General features: G+C 37.1%; 1 protein-coding gene across 3 annotated transcripts in view; it reads left to right on the top strand.

Moving 5' to 3' along the window:
* Positions 1 to 14571, top strand: part of PLXDC2 (plexin domain containing 2) — a 423511-nt gene that overhangs the window by 221900 nt on the left and 187040 nt on the right. For all 3 annotated transcript variants that reach the window (XM_020911626.2, XM_020911627.2, XM_070472041.1), the window contains exon 4: positions 9060 to 9129. In XM_020911626.2, coding sequence (XP_020767285.2) covers positions 9060 to 9129 — 70 coding nt within the window. The remainder of the gene's footprint in view (positions 1 to 9059; positions 9130 to 14571) is intronic.

Raw genomic sequence — 14571 nt, forward strand, 5'->3', positions numbered from 1 at the left:
TGTTGGTCACTCAGTCATATCTGACTCTTTGTGACCCTGTGGACTCTGGGCTCCTCTGTCCACGGAGTTCTCCAGGCAAGAATATTGGAGTGGGTAGCCATTCCCTTCCCCAGGGATCAGCCAGATCCAGGGATCAAACCTGGGTGTCCCGCATCGCAGGCAGATTCTTTACCATCTGAGCCACCATGGAAGCCCATATACTCATATTTATATCTTTCAGTTTATGTTACTTTTTTAAGTGAATATTTGTCAAATAGGTGAATAAACCAATGAAAGGTTATTATCATTGACAAATGTAAAATAAATAAATAAATGCTGTGTAAGTTTAGAAAACAGGCCCTTGGGTCTATCCTTGGCAGATAAGAAGTGGAAGCATCTAATCCTCAAATGTGCAAAATGAGTAGTTGAGGCTGTTCCCATCATCCGGTGGGAAGAGACCACCATGCTGCCATCAGACCTCAGTGGTGTGCAGCTCAGGACGGCTGCATCCAGCCCAGCACTACTACTCTAGTCCCTGTGAGTTCATCAGAGGAGACTGCTCTGTACCTTCCTCCAATTTTCTTTTTGCATGTGTGGCTTTAGCCTCAGGCATCTGGGAGCTTTCTATTTCCACTGTTATTAAATTTTAAAGTTTACTGAGAACAAAAACATCAGTCACTGACAATGTTAAGAGTACCAGGTAGGAAATGGCTATAGAAGATGTGATGATAGGTAGGAAAAGGATCACCTAGTATAAGGGAGAGAGAATGATATCCTGTAGTGGGCAAGATTTAGGAGTTTAGAGTCAAGCATGTTTGGATTGAAATCCTGGCTCTACTGCTTCTGGTGCTTTGAACTTATTAGTTTTCCTTTCTTATAAAGTTTGATCAAGGAGATCAAACCAGTCAGTCCTAAAGGAAATCAATCTTGAATATTCATTGGAAGAATTGATTCTGAAGCTGAAGCTCTGATACTTTGCCCACCTGATGCGAAGGGCCGACTCATTGGAAAAGACCCTGATGCTGGGCAAGATCGAAGGCAGGAGGAGAAGGGGATGACAGAGGACAAGATGGTTGGATGGCATCACCAGCTTAATGGTCATGAATTTGGGCAAGTTCCAGGAGATGGTGAAGGGAAACCTGGTGTGCTGCAGTCCATGGGGTCACAAAGAGTTACATATTACTGAGTGACTGAACAGCTTGTAATGTTTTGTTTTGAAATAATTTAAGGCTTATAAATAAACTTGGAAAAATTATTGGAGAGTTCCCATATAGCTTTCAACAAGCGTCCCCAAGTAGTAACACTTTATATATTCATGGTATAATTTCCAACACCAAGAAATTACCATTGGTGTAATACTCTTAACTAATCTACATGCTATATTCACCTTTTGTGAACTGTCCCCAAACTATCCTTATTCCTATCTGGAATCCAATATAGGACCCACATGGCATTTATTTGTCAAATCTCCTCATCGCACCTCCTCCAGTCTATGACATATTTTCTGTCTTTCTTTATCTTTCATGAACTTGACATTTTGAAGAGTCTTCATCAGTCTCTGTACAGTGATCTTGATTTGGGGTTTGTCTACTGCTTCTTCATGGTTAAATATGGGTCTCTATTTTTGGCAAGAATACTAGGGGAGGGACTTCCCTGGCAGTCCAGTGGTTAACATGCAGGCTCTTATTGCCCAGGACCCGGGATCCATCCCTGGTGGGGGAACTAAGATCCCACAGGATACACAGTGTGGGAGAAAAAAAAAAGAATACCCAGGGAATGGAATTTTGTCCATCATCATGCATACATCAGGAGGTACCTGATGCCGTCACATCTCCTTACCAGCAGTGTTAACTTTGATCACCTGCTTAAGGTGATGTCTACCCGATTTTGTTTCTTTGCTGTAAACTTACTATTTTTCCTTTTCTAATTACTAAGTATCTTTGGAGGAGATACTCTGTGCATACAAAACATCTTCTTTCTTGTCATACTCTCACCTAGTTTTAGCGTTCATACTTGCCTAATGCAGGCAAAATACTTAGAATAATGTCCGACACATTAAAAGCTAATTCCATTCTTATAACACCAGTAAATACACTAGTTATGATCATTTCAGTATGACAAAAATGAAGCCATCATAATGTTTCTGTGGAACATAATGTCTAATTGTGATGTGATTCTATTACAAAAGCAATTTGCCTCCATTGCTATTAGAAACAACATATATCAAATCATTTCCATCTCCTTATTAGAAATCAGATAAGGAACTGTTATTATTTAGGAAACTAGTTTTAAGGAACTTTTGCTGTGCTAAACCCTTCAGGTACATAATACAATGTTAACCATCATTGACTCCATTGACTCAGTGCTTATGAAGGTCCAGGTGTCATTTGGTCATTTATTCAGGTATTTTGGATGAAAGCCAGTATCATTAGAAATAGCCATGTAAATAAAACAGCATGTATTTTTTTCTTTAAATTTTCAACTCCTCCCTAAGTTATTAATATAATACTTAATAATATTTGGCATCAAGTTATTATTAATACTTGACATCAGTAAACAAACTAAAAATGCTATGACTCCAATTTACTTGGCCTAATTTTTTGGAAAAATTAATGCAAATCTCACTTTGTCAATCATCACCATCATCATCCCACCTATTTAATAGCTTCAAGATACAAACACGTGCCCCGCAAACGTGAAATTATTTGAATGATTAAAAATAGCATGTTCAAATACATGTATAGAAATTAACAATTAACCCATGAATTTATTCTTAAATAAATGGACACCGGCTATATTCTCTGGACTCGTTGCTGTCATGAACTTGTGAGATCAGCAATTACTAAGAGCTTGTTATTGTTGTTTAGTGGCTAAGTTGTGTCCAACTCTTATGTGACCCTATGGACTGTAACCCGCCAGGCTTCATGGGATTTCCCAGGCAAGAATACTGGAGTGGGTTGCCATTTCCTTCTCCACTAAAAGATTAGTTATTGCTAATTTTTTCCCCCACAGGCTGCTTTCATCAGGATTATACCTTATAAAGATGCAATGGAGGCTAGGGAACCATAAGAGTGTAACTTTACTCCTGTAAATAAGAAGCTGTCTTAAAACAAAAGGCATTTTTTATGAATGGCTTTCTCACTGGTTTTTAGGATTATAAATGCACCCACTTCAGATTCTTTAACTCTTATTAGGAGGTTTCTGTCTTCAAGGTCTTGAAAGCATTGATTAATTAATTTATCTTCGTAATACCATTGAGAAATAGGCAAACAAGTAAAACTGAAGCAGTGTTTACATAGGATTATAATTCTTGTATTATTAAAAAATAATTAGCAGAGATCATAATAATTAGAAACCAGATGGCAACAGGCATAAGAAAAATATGTAACAGAAGCAATAAGAGATGTGGACGTACTTAGTAATCTATAAGAGGGACTTCCCTGATGGTCCAGTGGTTAAGACCCCCCCCTTTCCAAAGCAGGGGTTTGCGTTCCGTCCCTGGTGGAAGAACTAAGATTCCACAAGCTGCGTGGCATGGCTGAAAAAAAAGGAAATCTATTAATGTGGCCCTAATTTCCTCTGATAGTGTATTCCCCACAGTGACTCCACGGGGCAAGTTGTAGAAGAGCATGATTCGGTTTCAAAACTCACAGTCATATGTGTCTGTACCTGCTGTAAATTTGCAGCCCACCACCTAGCACCTATTTATATACTTCTACAAGCTTTTCAAAGAACGCCTCCCAAGTTTCTTCTCCCCCATGTGATACTTCTTATGCCTGTCTCAGAATTATGACACCTCTCCTGTCAAATAGTTAGCTTTCTGCCAAGTATAAGGAATTAGCAAATTCAGTTGATTTTATTTATGTCACACATGCTTTTTACAGTTTCACTTTTGAGTTTTTATGTTACATTTTGCTCTATTAATTAATTTACTGTCTTTACACGACAATTTTCTAAACACTTCTTCCTTTTATGTTGTGTGCGTGTGCATGCATGCTCAGTTGCTCAGTCATATCTGACTCTTTGCAACTCGGTGAACTGTAGCCCACCAGGCTCCTCTGTCCATGGGATTCTCCAGGCAAGTATACTAGAGTAAGTTGCTATTTTCCTCCTTCAGGGGATTTTCCTGACCTAGGGATTGAACCTGTGTCTCCTGCATTGGCTGGCAGATTTTTTTACCACTGAGCCACCTGTGAAGCCCTTCTTTCACCTTAGATATTTCTTATGGGGTGAGGTCCAAAATAGGAAAATATTCACCATTTGTATCATGTACATCAATTAAATCAAGTAAATTTCAATATTATGCTTCTTCTTGTTTGCAGTGGCTTTTTCTGATGTTGTCCAGGATTTTGTTTACCTTTCTGGTTGCAGAAGAGTTTTTGTTGCATAGTCAAGTTCTAAAAAATTTTAATGATGTGGTTAAAGGATGTGTAATCAGTTAGTGACACAGCAGGTCTTCTTACACCTAACCAAAATAACTCTTCTTCCTGTATTCATCATCTCAGTTAGTGGATTATGGTCCACCAGTCACCTAGCTAGAAACCTGTCCTTTATTCTAGACTTCTCTCCCTCATTCCCAACTTTTGTGTATGTGTGTTCTCAGTCGTGTCTGACTCTTTGTGACCCCACAGACTATAGCCCTCCAGGCTCCCCTGTTCATGAGATTTTCCAGGCAGGAATACTGGAGTAGGTTGCCATTTGTTTCTCCAGGGGATCTTCCCAACCCAGGAATCGAACTGGAGTCTCCTACATCTCCTGCATTGGCCAGCAGATTCTTTACCATTGGAACCACCTGGGAAGTCCAACTTTATGTCCAGTTAATTATGATCCTTCCAGTTTTACTTCCTACATATATTTTTACGCATCCTTTTCACTCCCATGCCTTCAGGCCTCATCTGACTAGTGTCTGGTAATCCCCTTTGCAGAGCTTCAGTGCATCTCCTCTGGGTGAGGTGTCCTCTTCAGGTCCTTACTCTGCTCCTGCCTGGTCCTATTAGTTTCTTCTTCCATGTTGCTCTCCTGCATCACCTTCTTAACTCCTTGAAGGAAGAAACTGGTTGGGCCTTACTCTTTGAGGCCCAGTCCTGGATTTAGTGCCTGGTATAGATAAGGTGTTGAATCGATGATTTCTGACTACACGAATGAATGAATGAATGAATAAATAAAACTCTCCTTTGGCTTCACCAAATACCAGTTTTATATACCATGAAAAGAATGTGAAAGTAGAAGTTTCTCAATCATGTCTGACTCTTTGCAACCCCAGGAACCGTAACCACTGTAGCCCATCAGGCTCCTCTGTCCATGGGATTCTCCAGGCAAGAATTCTAGAGTGGGTTGCCATTTCCTTCTCCAGGGGATCTTCCCAACCCAGTGATCAAACCTGGGTCTCCTGCATTGCAGGCAGATTCTTTACTATCTGAGCTACCAGGGAAGGAAGCAATAATGATCCAATTACCCAGGGGTAATTATATAGAATATATAATAATTTAGCTTCAAAGAGTCCCATAAAATCCTAGCGCTTAATCATTTCTGTTTGTTTTAATAACTTGTGTGGATGTGTTGCTCTGTGTGTCTGTGTCTATATGTTTTGTAAAGAGGGATGATAATTTTCAGAAATTTGCCATTAAGTGTGATACCCCTTATTACTTTACTTTCAATATTTCAGTAATTAAGAGCATTGCCTTTGTTGTCTTTCAAATCTGGGTTCAAGTTTTGGTATCCCCCTTGGGCCATTCTTCCCTGGAGAAGGAAATGGCTACCCACTCCAGTGTTCTTGACTGGAGAATTCCATGGACAGAGGAGCCCGGCGGGCTGAAGAGTCTACGAGGTTGCAAAGAGTCTGACATGACTGAGCGACTGACACTTTGGGCCATTCTTAACTACTCTGATGCTGAGTTAGTTTCACTTTGAAGCAGTTAAAATCTGAACCCCGTGTGATTGTTTCCTGTGTACATGCATATAGAGAGAATTCGTGGTGAGATACGGTAGGAGGTGTAACTTTGCAAGAAGTAATGGTAGGACTCTGAGGATGTGACACTTTGTGGTCCCTCTTGATACTTTGCCTCACATCCCTTCTGCCTCCCTGAGCTCACTGAAAACTGAAACTATGGGAGGTGGTTTCTAGGATACTAGCTAACATCCCAACTCAAGTGCTATGTCTCTTCTTTCTGCCTGAGAGTAATCCTGGGGAAGGAGAGAATCATCTGCCTGCTGTCGATCAACAGGAGATCGGAGTGGATGGATCAATATCCCAGCCTCCTAACCTCCAATGAGATGATTCTGAGTTATGTTTTCCCTACTTTTCCCAGAAGGTCTCCAAGGGAGACATGGCTATAGTGGTAACACATCCAGTAACTGTTACTGGTTTTTCTCTTTTCCATGTCTCACTTTACCCATTTCTTTAGCACATGCTTCCTAGGATCACCTTCCAAACAAACCATGTGCTCTAAGTCCTTATGTCAGGTTTAGGGTACCAAGGAAACTAGGCCAGGGCTTGAAGAATATGGGAGCCATGGCCAACCTAGGTTGAGAGATCATTACAGTCAAAAGAGACATCATGTTGAAGAACCAGAGCCCATGATTAAGGGTGGCAGTTTCAAGGAAGTAAAAGTTGTTCTAGAAGGCTGGCCAGTGTAGAGAACGTGAAGGTAGAACTATAAGATAGCTGAGACCAATTAGTGGTGGGTCTTAAAACTCATTTTCACTATTTTTGCGTGATTCCAGGGTCAATGGGATTCTAGATTGAAAGATTTGGATTGGGGAGTGATATTCTAGATAGTATAAAGAAAAAAATTCCAAGGAAAATGGAACCAAGACACCTGTAAGCAAGTTATTGAGATAAAAGTGACCTACACTTAGGGAAGGGTGTCAGTAGTACCTGGAGAGAAAAGGGTAGATTTCACAACTATGGAGAAGGTAACACCTTTATTAATTGTCATTGATATTAGTGCAAAGCAGACCTTGGTGATAACTAAGGTAAGCTGGTCATTTAGACAGTAAACAGGGAGACATTTCAATCATTGATATTGTGCTTCAGGATAATATATTAGCAATTTTTTCTGTGAGAACTTACTATCAAAAATAGTCTTTAACTTATGTATTTGTTTATCTCAGTTTGATTCTAAAAATATTTAAATATTTGTTGTGGCAGAGAAATTGTCATATTCTTCTGGTTCATCTTTGGTAGTAATTGATAGCTTGTTAGTGATAGATGTTTAAACCAAACTCTTATTCTGGAAGTGAGAATGCCAAAGGACTATAAATTTTCCAATTTCCCCATGGCATGGAAAAAATTAGAGTGATGGAGAACAATATACTAGAGCAAGTGCCTTTATAAAACTGTGTCAAATGTCTTCTTTGAGATATATGATTTTGCCACTGAAGCTTTTATTTTAGGGTTGTTAGTAACCACTCATTTCAGTCAGTGCTATAAAAATAGGTTTTGTTGTTCCCATTAGTCAGCATAAAATAAAAAAATGAAGATAAACCCTTCTGAAGATGCAGCTTTCGTTAGAAAGGAAAGGGAAAAAAACTAATTGAAAGTCACTGTAAATTTTAAATGATTAATATCATGCCAAATAAGTCATTAGGAATCTCTGATGGATATAGAAAGCAGTCATTTGCACAATCGGAAAGAGCCAAATTCAATCTAGCTATACTTCTCTATTTTTTTAACTTGTATGTTGGGAGAGATATAATATTGAAATTGTTGAATTTTAACATAATAGCCTTTTATTATAGGTGGTTTGTACATTCTATTGGGCTCTAAATCAGCCAATTAATTTCCCTATAGATCTTTTTATTTCAGTTGATCATCTTTGTTATAGTTCACTGTTTTTTCCTTATTTCCTTCCTAATAATAATAAATCTGATTCATATTATTTCAAACAAATGAAAAATCTACGATTTCTTTCTCTTTGCTTTTTGTGTCTTGTTTTTTATCTTCCTATACATATGTATGTATAATATATGATAATAAGATATATTATAAATATATATATTTCCAAAGCTTCAGATCTTCTTTTAGAAAAAAAGAGGGGCAAAGTTTATGAACTTTATTCCTTGGTCTCTCCAGTTTTCCTCTCTACAAAGTAAAAGTAGCTTTCTAGTAACCAGCATTTTAAAATTCTTGGTATCGCATGCCTTTAGAAGTGCACATAAAGCGGTTGCTCTCAAACAACACTGGGGCTAGGGCTGCCAGTCTTCACCCAGCTGAAAATCCACACAGTGGTACCTCTGTCTCAAAAGCAAAGGAATTAATGGATGACTCACCCAAGGGCAGGATAGAATCAGGACTCAAACCCTAGTCCTTTTGATTTCATACTTTGATCTCTAATCAAACTTTTCTCAACACTTCAATAATTGAAAGATCTGTCTAATGAAAACACAGATACTATATTATTGGGGAAGAAAAAAAGAAAAAACAACAAAAACATGTTATAAGTGGAACTGACCAATACAGTTCAAACCCATGTTCAAGGGTCATTTGTATACTGAACCAGGGGAGTTTATCACAATCTGAAAAAGAAAAATATCTGCAGGTTTAGATCTGTAGGTGCAAAGTATCTTGTTCCACAAAACTGCCTTTTGTTCTATACAGAAGATAAGTTGACTATATAATTGCCTAAAATAAAAATATTTTTACTTTTTATTCAGTAAAACTTAACAGATAACATGCTCTACTATTTTGGAGAAGATTAATCAAACAAAAAATAACCCTAAATAAATTGTTGGTCATGATGGTTGACCTGCTTTGTAGTGGACAACTGAAAGGTAGTGGTGATGTTAAAGAGAATAGCTTGATTCAGAGCTGAAACTTTCAGATTCCCTTTGGAAGTGAAGAACAGATTAACAGATAATAACAGCCCAACTTTATTTTTTTCACATATTTGCAACATTTAATTATCAGAGGGTAAAATTTCTTTATTTCCTTCCAAGATTCATATTCTAAAAGTCAGCTACAATGATAGTGGTGCAAAGTAGAAGCTTTTTTTTTTTTTTTTTTAGGTAGAAGGCTCTTCATTTTACATTTACTGTTATGCACATTATTGATTTTCTTTTCTGGTTGTTGTTCCTTGCAGAGAGTGAATCTGTCCTTCGATTTTCCATTTTATGGCCATTTCCTACGTGAAATCACTGTGGCAACTGGGGGTAAGTGGTTTTCTACCCATCCACTCTAAATAATCTACAGTTTCACTGCAGTTATTATTTTTAATTTACTCCATATTTCAAAAGGGACATTTATTGGGAAAGCCATTGTCTTCTATCAAAAAGTCATGGGTATAAATAAAACCTAAGAAAAGTACAGCTATTGGGAAAACTTTTCTGCAGGAAAAAAAAAATGTACTTATAATAATTTTCAGCATAGATTCATCTCTGTTTTCTTTTCAAGCCTTCATTCATTTATGGAAGACTCCATGAAAGGGAACAGAATTATAAAGAAAAACTGCTTAAGGAAGCTATAGAAGTATATCATTTTCTTTTAACTTATGTAGTAGATTGAGAGATATATATATACATGAACACACATGCATTCTATTAGCTTTAGTTATTTGGCTGTTTCCTCCCCCTTTAATGCCACCTAAGTTGACTGACAACTCATTTGAGAATTTTAAAAATGAACACTGAAATTCGGTTTGAATTCTCTTCATTTTCTTTTTCTCCACAGACTTTGGAGGTTAGTATAGAGATTAGCAATAGCCTAGAAATGCAATTATCAGTTTTTATAGCATATCCCAGGAGTCAGAAAAGTTTATTCCTTGAATGCTACTCGCAGAAATAAGCAAAATGCCAGAGAAATCACTGTTTGCCTAATAAGGAGCAGTAGAGACAGTAGGAGAAAGAGAAAAACATAAAAACGGAAGAGTAAGTAAAGAAGCAAATTATTAATAAATGAAATACACAGATAGGATGAAAGGTCTGTGGTGGCTCATACTAAAGCACCAGAGAGAGTCCCTTTCCTTCACTGGGTTTTGGCCTTCTGGATGATATGGAAACCAGGTTGGTCACTCATCATATTTCAGTAAAAGACGTAGAAGTTATGTAGGATTTGGAGAAAGATTTGTAATCAGGATACCAATAATCAAGTAAAAGTTTTAAGCACCATCTCTAAGCACTGGCAAACAAAGCTACCTCTGCCTTAGGATCATGTAACCTAGTGGACAAGGTGAAGCAGAATGTGGGAGTTCCTTAGAAAATACAAATGATGAAATACGGGTTTCCAGAGATGAAAAGCTCAAACGTGAGAATCCTTTAAAACTTAATAGAAAAATTATTATTTAAGGTATTTCTTGAAGGAAGTTAGAATTTCTGTGATTGTGTAGGGAAAGAAGAGTAGGTCATGGGGAAGAATATCTTGAATAAATACTATACAGAAGAGAAAATTGGTGGAGTATTTTGAGACAATAAATAACCGAATTTGAATGAAGCTGGGTGTGCAGGTTTGAAAAAAAAACATTAAGATATGAAAATGAGGTTGGGACAGTTTTGTATACTGCCTCAAAAGTCAGTTAGAGTCACCAGTCCTTGATTAGATAAGTGATAAACTTAAGAAGCAGAACCAAGATTATATGTGGACTCTAAAAAGAAATGAGACAAATGAACTTACTGACAAAACAGAAAGAGACTCACAGACTTAATAAACAAACTCATGATAGCTGGGGGAAAGGGATAGTTAAGGATTTGGGGAAGGTTATGTAAACACTACTATATTTAAAATGGATAACCAACAAAAAATCTACTGTATAGCACATGAAATTCTGTTCAATGTTATGTGTCAGCATGGATGGGAGGGGCGTTTGGGAGAGAACAGATAGGATACATGTATATGTATGGCTGAGTCCCTTCACTATTCACCTGAAACAACATTAACAACATTGTTAATTGGCTATAATCCAATATAAAATGTTTTTGGTGTTAAAAAAAATAAAAACACAAAGCAGAATCAAGATATTTTGTAATGCCTTAAAGTATAAAAAGACTGAATTTAGTGCCTATAGTTGAAAGTGTGACAAATATTGAGGACCTTGGTAATCCTGTGGCTTCAAACCATGGGAGAGAAATGATGCTATTAGCAAAATTTACGAACTCTAAGCAGAAGAACTGGTTTTAAGGCTTCAGTCCAGAAACTATTACATTTTGTGTAAAAAAGGACTATATATAAGTAAAATTTATACACAGATTCTGTCTTAATAAGTTCACTGTGTATTTCTGTGCTAGTATATTGCCGGGCATTTAATAGACATTTTAATTAATATGTTGAAGGATTGAATGAAAAGGAGAAAGGCAAGTTAAAAGACTGCTCCTATAAGCCATGAATTACTTCATGTCCACTCACATCTTTAAAGTATGATATAAACATGGTTTTCTCATAATATGAACATTAAACATGTTTTATGAGACTTAGGTTAACTGTGTTCTACTGAATTTTTAAAAGTGAATCATTAATTATGTTTGTTCAAAATCTGTACACACAGTGGTGAAAATATGGGCAGCTTTGCGTTTTCAGTTTCGCAAATCATTTTATCTTTAAAAGTCATGCCAGCAATTTAGCCAATATGAAGTAAGATTTCCCTTAGCTGAGTTGGCGGGAGAAAACCCAAACAGATGGCTATATCATGTTTACTGCTTCAAAATACCTTTTTTCTTTGCAAAGATCCTCAAAATAAGTGAAAAATCTGATGTCTTGAATAATTTCTATTTTCTTTGAAGAAAACAATAATGTAAAAAAACCTTTTTCTATTTTTTGTTTAAGAAATGCTAGTATGGCACTTGCATATATAAATCCATACCCTGTTTAGAGAGATACAAGTAAGATAATTTAGACACTGACCTAGGCTTCTCCAAAATGGAATCAGAATCTCTTGTAAAAGTTTTCAACTAAATAATAGCTTGTCTACACCTCCATTATTTATTTATTCAGTCAGTTTTGGTTGAGTCCCTCCTGTGTGAAAGACACAGTACGTGACATTAATACTTTGGTTTGTACAGAGAAGAATAAACTGTTGTTCCTCCAGGAACTTAGAATCTAAGAAGAGGATGGATTATGTGACTAAGCAATAAGACAAGGTTGACTGTGAGTATTGGAGGATCAGAAAGATGCTCCAAGAGAGGTTCATTCTTATTGAGCAAATCAGAAACAGGTTTGTAAAAAAAGCTCACATTTGACATTGGCCTTAAAGAAAGGTGGAATTTTAGTATGCAGAGAAGCAGGTTGAAAAGAGGTGAAGAAGGAAGGAATATCCTAGATAAATGGATGCCGAGCTAAGTGAGTTTGCTGAGTCCATATTGAGCATATTTGGAGGCCTGTCAAGTAAATCTGTTTGTCTTGAGTGGAAACTCAAAGTAAGAGTTCAGTGAATGGGAACTGGGAAGAGTGATGTAAAATACTTTTAACTTTAGACATTTGGGTAATATCCAGCAAGCACTGGGTTTCTTTGAGTAAATAACAGATCTGGCCTGATCTGGTAGTGGAGGATGGGATAAGGTGAGGGGTTTAAAGGCAAAGAAAGAAGCAGGTTGTTCAGTACTTCTAGTGCCTGAAGCCAGTGAAGGGCACATCATTTGAGTTATCTAATCATTGTGTTTGCAAAAGGCAACAGGATTCACTAGGACATAGGTGAGTAAAGCCAGGAACAGCTTGGAAAAGAACTCATGAATCATAGAGTTTCAGTTGGTCTCTTCTGATTAAATAGGTGGTATAAGCAGATAGACCTACCTGATAAAGGCTCATCATTTTACAAAACTAGAAAAAGTTATTAACTTTGAAAAACTTACAAGAAATATAGAAACCACACATCAGGTTAAATAAAGTAGACCGAAGGCCATTGCAAATAGACCAGGGACTGAAATTTTTAAGGAGGAATATGTTGGTTTCTATGAAACAAAATGAAAGAAGATATTCTGCTGACTGCAGTTCTCCCTGAATGTGTCCACAAATTACTGTGACATGTCTTTATATATGGGCATCCTGGTAGCTCATTGGTAAAGAATCTGCCTGCCCAGGCAAGGGACATTGATTCAATCCCTGGTCCAGGAAGATCCCCTGGAGAAGAAAATGGCAACCCACCCTAGGATTCTTGCCTTGAGAATTCCATGAACAGAATAGCCTGGCGGGCTACAGTCCATGGGGTTGCAAAGAGTCAGATACGAGTGAGCAGCTCAATAGCAATAGGATGAATACTTTAATAGGTTCTTTTTAAATTTTAGGCTGCTAAGGTGATCTTTTAAAAGCTTCAAAAAGCAGGTTTACATTTGAGGATATAATTTTTTAATTCTTGCAACCATCACTAGTAATGATATCTTTTTCTTGAGTTCATTGTGGGCACTACATTTAACTAGATGAGAGGAAAGTGAGAGGTGGGAAGAATGGTGATTGATGCCTTATATAATGGGGAAGAGAAAAGTTGACATTATCCAGGCAATTCTGACCCCAAATTTTAATTATGTAGATATAGGCTGATTCAAAATGAGTGTGTAGAATTGCAAGCAAGCCACACATGAGATTAGGAATCAAAGATGACATGATTTAAAGGCAACCTTGGTTATATGAAGGTTTACCCTCCTTTCCTTTCTTTGTGAATTTCTAGTTAGAGATATAAGAAGTTATTCAGGTTTTTTTTTTCAGGGTATGAAAACAGTTTTATTGCAAAAGCTGTTTCACACACATCTCTTTTTCTGGTTTAGTTTTCTTGTTTAATTGACATATAGCATTGTATAAGATGTCAATTTCAGTTCTGTTTTCTTTTGTTTGCCAGATGCTAACTAATAAAATGTAAAATGTCCACTAAGTAATCTGTATTTAATATCTGGAAAATTAATACATGGCATTAAAAAAAGTCAAACAAGGAAAAGTAAAATGTATACAGTCAGCCCTCCATATTGTAGGTTTTGAACCCTGGGATTCAACACGCTATGGATCAAAAATATTCGAAAAAAAAAATTTTTGGAAAGTTCCATGAAGCAAAACTTGAATTTGCTGTGAGCTGGCAACTATTTACATAGCATTTACATTGTATTAACAATTATTTACATTGTATGAGCTATTATACAACCTAGCGTTAAATTAAAGTTTGTGGGAGGATATGTGTTGGTTGTACACAAATTGAGCTTCAGGGGATTTTGGCATGGGAGTGGGGCTGTGTCTGGGAGACAGAGGAACAACTGTATCTCCTTTCTTCCCATGCCTCCTAATCCAATAGTACTCCTCCCAAGGTGAAAATGAATTAATATGAGTCTGTTTTTTTTTTTTTAACTGTTGTTGTTTATTGTTTAGTCACTAAGTCGTGTCTGACTCTCTTGTGACCCCATGGACTCTAGCCCACCAGGCTCCTCTGTCCATTGGATTTCCAAAGCAAGAATACTGCAGTGGGTTGCCATTTCCTTCTCTAGGGGATCTTCCTGACCCAGGGATCGAGCATGTGTCTCCCTCATTGGCAGGCAGGTTCTTTACCACTGAGCCACCAGGGAAGCCCACTCTTTGAGCTATGGTATGAAATTCAGATCTAAACTAATTTCCTATATCTTGTTAATAGTCATTTGTTTTTTCCCCTTTAAGTCACTAATAAGAGAGGTTAAAAACAAATAGTGCATATT

The sequence above is a fragment of the Odocoileus virginianus genome, chromosome 9 (assembly GCF_023699985.2).
Source record: "Odocoileus virginianus isolate 20LAN1187 ecotype Illinois chromosome 9, Ovbor_1.2, whole genome shotgun sequence".
Classification (NCBI taxonomy): Eukaryota; Metazoa; Chordata; class Mammalia; order Artiodactyla; family Cervidae; genus Odocoileus; species Odocoileus virginianus.